At 40.8% G+C, this 10379-nt stretch overlaps 1 protein-coding gene across 1 annotated transcript; it reads left to right on the forward strand.

Moving 5' to 3' along the window:
• The first annotated feature begins 2549 nt into the window (after positions 1-2549).
• Positions 2550-9672, forward strand: SKP1 (S-phase kinase associated protein 1). Its single transcript, XM_010174708.1, has 5 exons — positions 2550-2690; positions 5117-5190; positions 6569-6712; positions 7385-7525; positions 8393-9672. The coding sequence occupies exons 1-5, from the start codon at positions 2594-2596 to the stop codon at positions 8426-8428; spliced, it is 492 nt and encodes a 163-aa protein (XP_010173010.1). The 5' UTR covers positions 2550-2593; the 3' UTR covers positions 8429-9672.
• The last annotated feature ends 707 nt before the right edge of the window (positions 9673-10379 follow it).

A 10379-nucleotide genomic window follows, 5' to 3' on the forward strand; every position in this document is an offset into this window, starting at 1 on the left:
GCACAGCGCCGGGGCCTCCCCTGTGCGGCTGCCAGGCTGCTCCGGGGCACCCCGAGCCTCGGTTCGCGGTGAGGGGAGCGGTGGAGCGGCTCAGGGGTGAGGTGGTGAGATAGATGGAGCTTTACAGCCGGTGACACGGAGAGGCGGAGGGGGAAGGAGCGGCCATCGGTCCGGAACGGCTCTGGGAGGCGCGGAGCTGCCCGGGCCGCGCTGCTCGAGAGGGCTGAGCGCTTATACACGCAAATTAACGTTGTAATTCAGGTTTGTCTCTTGACTCGCTCCCAACCTATTTTGCTGTTGTCGAATAAAAGCTTTTAGGACTGGGCTGCTTAGTCACCCCGTGCTGTTGCTCTCCAGGGCCTGGCTGTTTCCAGAGACGTGTTATAGTTTGTTAAAAGTTTGCTAAAAAATAAATATATTCCCCCCCCCAGGAGACTGTGCTCTGTGGTATAAAAATAATGAAATTCGGATGAAATCCTGATCTGTTAGCAGTGCTAAAGCAATAAATTAACTTTACCTGATCCAGGTTGTTAGTAATAACCTAAAGGCCTTGTTAGAAGTGGGTTTGGGTCTCAATGCAAATATTCTTGCAGGGGCTGGGCTGGTGAAGGCAGCATCCCCGTTGTGCTGGCTCTGTTGTGCAGCATTATGTAATCCCAGACAGAAGCACAGGAAGGCTGGCATCTGAAGCTGGGTTTGTTCTTGAGTGTTCTCAGACAATCACTGCAAGAACAGATGCTTTAAAGCTGAAATCTCTGCTTAGCTAATATATATATATTTATTTTCAGAGCATCCTTCAAACTATCAACTCAGAACTATGTTTTAATTTGAATTTTATTTTTGTGGCCGTGTGTATATATATAAATATATATATATATTTGTATCTGTGGAACAGTCACGACTGTGTCCCTCTAGAACACCCATCTTAATTAGAAGTAGTGCTGGCAGATAGGGTTACATTGCTGTGTAAACATTAACTAGCTACTGGCTCTGCCAAATGGAAATTAAAGCAATGAGGACTTGAAGCTGGTGTGAGCTGATTAATAATGTCCTTTGGCTGGTCTCTGTTGGACTGGGTTTGTACAGTACTGTCAGGCTCAGCCCTGCTGATGAGCTGTGGGAGGTGTTCAAAAAGGGATGGTGTGAATTTGCTGAAAGTGCTCTGGCTAATTCAGTTTTGGCAGCTCAGTTATTGCTGTGAGCAATTGTTGGGTTTGGTGGGGAAAAACATTTGAAAATTGATTGCCATTAATTTGAAAATCTTTGTTTCTAGATCTTTTCTTCCAGTGCTTTGCAGGCTGTGTTTACAAATCTTTAAGAACTTCAAGCAGGTGACTTGAGAAACTGTTGCAATGGTCTGCTGCTAATGAATGTTTTGAGTGGTAAAGGAACTTATAACAAATCCTACTAGTTTAAGAACTGATTTATAAAATGTACGTGGCCAGGCAGTTATGTTTGTCATGGAATGGTTTGAGTTGGGAGGGACCTTAAAGCTCATCCAGTCCCAACCCCCCTGCCAGCAGCAGGGACACCTTCCACTAGACCAGGTTGCTCAAAGCCTCATCCAGCCTGGCCTTCAACACTTCCAGGGAGGAGCAGCCACAGCTTCTCTGGGCAACCTGTTCCAGTGTCTGACCACCCTCACAGTGAGGGTCAGACACTGTCATGTCCTTTGACCTGGTTGGTTCAGGTGCAGTGCTACCCAAACAGATTTGATGTGTAGTTTCAGGCAGGAGTTGTTACCTACTCACTGCTGTATCCAGTGCATAACTTCCAGGTTTGAGTTGTTAAATATCTGGGGAGTTGTGTTCCTGTAAAGTTTATTTTTCTGCTAGTGACATCTTTGAAGTCTGCTGCTTCTATTGTAGCTCTTATCACAGCTTGTTTGAAAAACCCCTGTTAACATGCAGAGTCATCTTAGTCTTTCCTAATGCTAACAAAGTGCTGTTCTAACTTCCTACTCGAGTGGTCTTGGGTGCTGAAAGCCTTCCTTGTCGTGGTGGTTTGCTTTTAATCTCTTCAGAAAACCCAATGTTCTTCTGAAGGAAAGCTTTTGATCCTGAGTAACCTGGTCTGTTTGACTCTGGAGCAAGGGAGGCTGGGCTGGTCTCTGTCTAGAGGGGTTCCTTCCACCCTCAATGTTGTGATTCTCTTCCAGAGGCTATCATTTGAAAACTGCTTTTGAGATCTGACTTCATTTGAGTAGTCAAAGTGAGTAGATATCGTTTGGATTTGAAGACAAGTAGTGTTTTGGAAGTGGTGTTGAAAGTTAATTCCAGAGAAAGACACCTCTGGTGTTGCACTGTCAAAATATAAGCACTGCTGACTAATAAATTGTGTGTGTTTTGTGCTTTTGAATTAAGAAAAATTATCTTAAATTGGTGTTAGGCTTCTTTCTGTCAATCTTTGTTTTTTAAGCATGAGGATTAATGAATTTAGGCCTGTGGATTCAAGCAGTGAATAATCTGAGCATGTTTTAAGTGTCAATATAAATATAGCAATATAAATAGTAAAGGTAATGTACACCTCTGAGTCAGCTAAACTTGTAACATCTGCTGAACATTGTGTGGCAATAACTGTCCTTCTCTTGTAGATGCCTTCGATTAAACTGCAGAGTTCAGATGGAGAGATCTTTGAAGTTGATGTGGAAATTGCAAAACAGTCTGTAACTATAAAGACCATGCTGGAAGGTAAGAGGGTGAAACCCTGAGGGTTGCTAGCTTGTGCAGAGATAGCAGTGTAGTCAAGGAAGCCTCTTGAACAGGATTTGTGACCAAAGGAGACAAACTGGTGCTGTGCTGAAAAAGGATTCCCAGAGCTCTGGAGGAGCTGGCTGTCCTGTGTCAGAACAGCTGGAACGATTGCTGCTGTAGCTGAAGCTGCTTTGGGTGGCTGTGCTCTTGCAAAAAGCTTCAAGTTCAGACCTTTTGTGAAGAACATTTAGAGGGAGGCTAGTAAAATAAAGCACCCCACTGCCTGGCCTACAGCCTGCTTCAGTTTTGTAAAAGTTAAGCAAACAGAATACTTATCAATATTAAAACCCAAGTTTAATTAATCATACAAACCGGTCTTTATTTAATATCAGGATCTTTTAAATGGGGTGGGAGATCATAAACCAATGCAATGAATAAAGAGCTCAAGTGAAACCTGTGTTGTGAGCTTGTGGATGCAGTTAAATGATTTGGACTAAATAGTTGGTTCTGATCTCCTGCTGACATACATTTAAAACAAAAGAACTCGTGGTGGGGGAGGGGAAATCTGCCAGATGGCCAGGATACAGAGCGAGCTGTGTCTAATCCCTCTGGTGCCAATCCTCATTGTTTACTGGTGGGTTTTTCCCAGTTTTTGGGTGTATTTATGAATTCACTTAGGAAAAAAAAAATTGTAGTTAAAATGATGTTCTTGGGTATAAATCTTTCTGATTGTGACCCCTTATATTTAAGAAAAATTAAAAAATAAGGTTGAAATACTCCCAACCATTGAACACTTTCATTTTGTTAATAAGATGCTGTTGAACATGACTGGTGATGTGAGCAGGACACAGCAGTTGGTTGGAATACACTGGGGAGCACAGTTCTTGTCAGTTTTGTCATGCAGGAGCTGTGTCACTGCTGGTGTTAATGAAAGGGAAGTTCCACGTGGGGAGTGGTGTCAGCCAGGTGCCATAAACTAGTCTCTTCCTCATTTGGGTGAGAACCAGTCCCCTGGTACAGATGAAATGTGTTTGCAGTACAGCTGGTTAAATAAACAGTGTGTGTGTGTTGGGTGCTGCAGCTGAAAGGGGAAACAACATTAGACCACCAGAGAAGTATCAATTTTCTGATAACATCAAAATTGCTGTTTTGGAGGTGGTGAGGACAAGGTGAGCAGAGTTGACTAAACTTGAGATATTTCCTGAGTTACTTCCCCATACCAGCAATTTTAGACTGATGACTTTTTACACTAGGATCTGCCAACGTGTTCATTGTATGCATTTAAAATTTCCATTAATTGGTGATGTAGGCAGTACCCTTTAATGTCAGTGGTTCAGTTTCTTAATCTAGGAAGTTATTCCAAATAAAAAGTAGTACTAATTAATATCCCACTAATAACAGTAGTTGACTTGCCTAAATACAGAAGTGTGTGCTGTTTTAATTGTGCACAAATTTGATCAGTGATGATGGTGTGACAGTCATCTGCTCTTAAAAATGAGCTTCCTTGGTGATGTAGAATTGGCTCATCTGTGCATATAATGAGTGAAGGGAGGGCTGTGTAGTTACTCAATTACATAACTAATTAGATGATGTTAATCTTTGACAGCTAGGGTGTCAGCCAACTGTTAGCATTTGTGTTATATAAAAATTGCATATTCTGTAATCAGAGATGGCTAATGTGGCATTTGTTCTTTTATTAAGTCCAAATTTTAATTACATTTTTCTCTCAATTTTTACTTTGATTCCTTAATCTTATCAAGGGGGAAAAAGTGACAAACTTTATCCAGATCTGTCTTGAGCAAGCTCTGACAAGCTTTTAAAGTGAGTAGTATCAGAAAGATGCTTTAGAAAGGCTTTTTTGATTGAAGGATTTGTGCTGTTGTCTTAGCATGTGAACTTCAGCTGGTGAGAATCAGCACAAGTGCTTTAGAGGCCAGATAACTGTGGCTCCAGTACGTACTGCTCCTGTAGAGGATGAAACTCTGTCCCCACATACCAAGGGACATCTGAGTTCTTATTAAATAATAAATCGAGTGCAGATCTCAGTTGGGACACTTGGTCTTAACTGGTGGATTGAATTGTTGAAAGTGGTAAAAATACATGAATATTTGTTGTCTGATTCTTGAACTTATCCTGTCCCCAGAACACTGAAGTAGCAAGTGTGCTCCAACAAGTAACTAACTACTCAACTGCTGCTCTCACTTGGTGAGGCAGCCTCAAGTCTCAACTTGATATAATGCAGCTGTGGCTCTGCAGAGCCTCACCAGAGCTTTCCAAAAGCTTTGGACTTCCCCAGTTAGAGATCCTCTGCTACCAATCCATTCAGTGATGGGAAAATAGTGGAGAATTGGTGAAGCAGCCCCAGTTTAGAGAAGAGTGAATGGTTTTGCCTGCTAATTGCTTAGTCATCTTTCCATTTTTAGATTTGGGAATGGATGATGAAGGTGATGATGACCCAGTCCCTCTTCCAAATGTTAATGCAGCTATCTTAAAAAAGGTAAGATGCTGAAAGTGGTGGTGGTGTGTGCCAGTAACAAAATGTGCAATTCATGTTGGATTTGGATGTTATGAGCTATCAGATTAAAGATACTTTCCATGTGGTAGCTACAAGCTTAACAATTTGAGGTCATGAACGTGGGTATCTAGGGTATCAACTGGGCTGAGGCTGCCAGATAATGGCAAAAGACCTACAGGGCTGACCTGGAACAGCAGCTGGAGGCCAGACAGGCTTCCTAAGGTGTTAAAGTGGTGGACATCTGTACACACTAGTATTTCATAATATTAAAGCACTGATTTTTAATTGGCCCCTCCCTGGAAGTGTTGAAGGCCAGGTTGGATGAGGCTTTGAGCAACCTGGTCTAGTGGAAGGTGTCCCTGCTGCTGGCAGGGGGGGTGGAACTGGATGAGCTTTAAGGTCCCTTCCAACTCAAACCATTCCATGATTCTATAGCTCTGTAAACTGAGGTGGCTGTTGGGGAGATCCAAAATTTAGGAGAAGGCATTAAGGTGAGAAGTAACTGGCAGTAGCCACGCCTGTGTGGCAGTTACAGTACTGAGGAGACACTGTGCACTGGGTGATATTAAATTCAGTGACTGATTAGTGATCCAGTGACCATGATTATCGTTGGGTCAAGGGAGAAGAGCAAAAGTGGATGTTGCTGTCTCCTAAGATGATTTTTTTTTTTTGCTTTGAAGTAGAAAGTGTTGTGCCAAAATAAGCACTGGACTGGTTTGGGGTAAACACAGGGTTAGGAATTATTTCCTAGTGAGCATACACATAAATAACTTCAGACTTGTGAAGTCTTTTTGGTTTTTGGCAAAAATTGAACAGGATTTTACTTGCAATAGATCCTTACTCCTTTAATTGTCTGGGTGATGAGATGGTGATGTTTTTAAAAGGGGGGAAAAAAAAGCAAGCTTGGGGAGTGTGCAGACTTTTGCCAGGTGAACTTTGTACTGTGGTGAACATGTCCTGCTGGTAGCTCTTTATTTACACTCTTCCCTTATGTAGTATTCTGCTTAATAATAACAATTGTGTTTCTGCAAACAAATTAAACGCTGCAGAATGAGGTTTGGGTTTATTTTGTACACTCTTGTGTGTTAGCACAGGGTCAAATAACTTTATAACACCAGCAGCTGGCTTTTAAGGTCATAACTAATTAACTAGCTCCTGTCTCAGAGGAGATTCTTGAAGGCTGTTGTACTGCAGGATTGGGGATCAGCTCTTCTAAAATAAAAATGTTGGGTGATGGAGCATGTTCATACAGGATTCTAATTAATCTAGAGAAAATGGTACAGTTCTTATAAAATTAAGTTATAGTTGGGGCCTAATCGGAGAATCATTTGGATAAAACTTATATCAAAACCATAATTAGGTGATTCAGTGGTGCACCCATCACAAGGATGATCCACCTCCTCCTGAGGATGATGAGAACAAAGAAAAAAGAACAGATGACATCCCTGTGTGGGATCAAGAGTTTCTGAAAGTAGACCAAGGAACACTTTTTGAACTTATCCTGGTAAGTACGTTCAGGAAGTGTATAGGCTGTGCCTGTGAAGTGTGCTCTGTTTGTGCTCTTCACAAATGAAGTCTTTATGTTTCTTCATAAAAACTTCATGGGGATGGGGGAGGATGTGGGGAGGGCAATTAGTTCTGGCAAGCTGCTGGCTAAAATCACTGAGGATGTTGGAATGCTCGTTAACCTAATGCTAGGCATTCATCTGGACTTGCTCATTTATCAATTAATAGATTTTTTGAGTGTGGGGCTCTACAGCTGTCTTTATTCTTGTGATTGCAAGATAGGTAGTTCTGGAGATTTGCATCCAAATTAAAATCTGTCTTTGACTTTTAACCTTAAATGGTACTGTGGGACATCATTACTTTTCTTAGTTAACAACACTTCTGCACTGAAGATCCCAAATGTTTGCAGGCTTCTGAATGCCCTTGGTAAAAGGAGGAGCAGGGGGTGATGTGTCTTTCATGGTACAAATTACTTCCCTTTCTGTTTGGCAAGCAAGATTGAGGTCCTGTTCCTTCAAGGTTCTAGCTAGAAGCTTCTCAAAGTGGAGATGGTCTGTTTGCAGTTACAGTATTGTACAATTTCAGTGTAAGCATAACCTTGGGTGTATGTCTGCAGAAGCAGAATATTGATATATTAATATTGATCTATGATATGGGAACTCTTTTACAGGCTGCAAATTACTTGGACATCAAAGGTTTGCTTGATGTCACGTGCAAGACAGTTGCAAACATGATCAAGGGGAAAACTCCAGAAGAAATACGCAAGACATTCAATATTAAGAATGACTTCACTGAGGAGGAAGAAGCACAGGTACTTGATTTGGGTTTAATTCTTATTTCAGCTGCTTTTTTGTGCTGAATTATTGTGTGTGGTGCTTCAGAATTTAATGTGTGATGCAGCTGACTTGTTAACAGTAAATGTAAACTAGTGCATCAGCCCCTCATAATTGCTACTAGTGCAGGACTCCTCAGTGTCTGCAGTGCTTGCAGCCTGCTACCTGAAAAGGTCAAAACAAAGCATATTGAGTTTGTGGCTCAAATGTGTTTGACAGAAAACATGTAAGATTGCTTACAGCAGCCTTAGTTTGCTGTTTTGGAGCTGTAGTGAGAATGCTGAAGATGCATTATTGCATGTGGCTAGAAAGGCAAGATGCTTGGTTTCTTGTCTTTAAATAATGAACTCATTGATCTCTTGGAACAACAAACCAACTGCAAAATGGCAGAGTTGGGAGAGATCAGAGCAAGGTGCCTTGTTTAAATCCAAAGGTGCTGAATAATCATAGAATCATGGAATGGTTTGGATTGGAAGGGATCTTAAAGATCATCCAGTTCCAACCCCCCTGCCATCAGCAGGGACATCTTCTACTAGACCAGGTTGCTCAAAGCCTCATCAAACCTGGCCTTGAACACTTCCAGGGAGGGGGCATCTATTCTTAACCTAGTCCATTTGCTTTACTTGGTGGAAAAAAAATTGGTTTAGATCAAATCTAGGCATAAAAAAAACCCTCTTAGTTTATATTGATGAAAATCTGCCAAAGTGACCTGTTTTAATTACAAACCCTACATGAAAAAACAGAAGCTGTTTCCAGTTTGTGCCTTCCTGAATGCTTATGGGAATTTACAGCTAACTTCTGGAAATTCATTGCATGAAATACTTATAGTTAAAATATTCTTCCAGGTACGTAAAGAGAACCAGTGGTGTGAAGAGAAGTGAAGTATTGTGCCTGACACTCGAACACTGTAAGGATTGTTGCAAATACTAGTTGCACTGCTCTTGTTCATAATTGTTAATATTAGACAAATGCAGCAGCAAATGAAGTTGTGTTAGCAGGATGTCGTTCCCTTTGCATGTGTAGTGGGTTTTTTTTTGAGTACAAATCTTCTGAGTTTTTACTAGTGAAATTGGTTGTCTTTTTACTTCACTCTGCAATGAATAAAACTGAACTAAGTGTGGATTCTGTATGGAAAGTAGCCCTTCAGGTTGTCATTTTCATTACACTTCTCAACTGTTTCAAGTCCAGTTACAATGCTAAAGATTGACTCCATTGTAAATAAAACCACCTATGACTTTTTTTCCTCAAGAAGAGCAAAACACTTGTATTTACAGGGTATTGATAGCTTCAGAAAGAAAAAGCTAGTGTGTCTTGGGGAACTAGGTAAAGAAAGAAGTACTGGATTCCTTCCAAAAACATTGTAGGGGGGAAAATGAGTGTTACTTAAAGCTATATAACTTTCAAGATGGTTCTTGTCCTGCATTTAAAAAAAAACAAAAAAGGAAAAAAAATATATTTGACCACTTTCTTGTCCTCTTAGTCTTGCCCTGTAGACTAGTGAAAGATCTAGAACCTGGCAAGCTCCTGACAGTTAAATCTGAATACTTCAACCATGTCTTGAAGACCTGCCTCTAGCTGGTAGCAAATAAAAAGTGTGTTGCTTTATGCACAGGATGGGTGTGTTTTTATACATGTTAGTGTTAAAAGTGGAATCCAGGTTTGACCAAAAAAATGACTGACATTACCAAAGTTAATATTATTGACCTGTGCATGCCATTAGTGGCTCCTTCTTAGGTGATTCTAAACAACTCTTGTGATGTAGCTCTTGAAAACATGGTTTCATGTGTCCACAGGAAATCTTACGCCTCTGTATGTGATACTTCAGCTTGTAGAGACTTAATTATTGCATACAAAGCTAATGCAATATCAAGCTTAACTTCTTTGGACAAAGCCACTTGCAACTAGTTAAACAGTAACTGGTTTTCTGATTTGTTTTTGTTTTGTTTTTTACAGTTCCCTTATAGGGAGTAGGGGATGTGGTAGATCTTTGAGGTGTGCTCTTAGCTTGTATTGCATTCCATTCTCTGTATAAACCTTAGAGTAGAATGAACCTTAATAAACATACTTATCTCACTTTAAATATCAGTGTTTCACTTCTGAATTAATAAAGGGCTTTTAAACTTTTTTTTTGTTTGCAAATGGTTCTAGTTATTTGCAACTAGACAAATCTTAGTGTCACCTGCTGCTGAGGGGACAAATAACAGCACTGAGGCAGTGGTTAATTGAAATAAAACAGGTAAAAATTTTGTGAAATGAATAATACAACCCACTAATGAGACAGGGTGGGCAACTTCTAACTTCATGTGAGAAGTTAAGCAGTAAGCAATCCAGATGGATATATTTTTTTTGATGGCTCACCAGCTTTTAGGTAATGTTTGATGTAACCATTAATGAAAGCTCTTACTCCAAGGCAGCATTCCAAACCCATGCTTTGGATCCACCTGCTGCTTACTCATGAGGTTACTGGGCTTGTCTTTGTGCTGGTGGGCACATATTATAGATATTGTGGGTATAAAATCCTCCAGTGCTGGACTTGGACACGGTGAAGCCTTTCCAGCATCCTGTATTGCAAACAATACACCTCAGTTTAAAAGTGCTACTAGAGATAAATCTGATGACAATTCTTCCTGTTCTTGTAGTTGAATACTCAGCTTCTCCTGCATTCTTACAAGAAATAAACCCATCTGTGTGTGAAGTTGGTGTTCCTGAATACAAAATTCTGTCCTTGGATTGTTGTGTTGCTAATAGAGAAGCCTGGCTAGATTCCTTTAGGTGCTCATCATCCTCCTAGGATCCGTGTTTGCTACCAGCCACTGCATCACATGATGCCTC

The sequence above is a fragment of the Antrostomus carolinensis genome, unplaced genomic scaffold (genome assembly GCF_000700745.2).
Source record: "Antrostomus carolinensis isolate BGI_N321 unplaced genomic scaffold, ASM70074v2 scaffold50078, whole genome shotgun sequence".
Classification (NCBI taxonomy): Eukaryota; Metazoa; Chordata; class Aves; order Caprimulgiformes; family Caprimulgidae; genus Antrostomus; species Antrostomus carolinensis.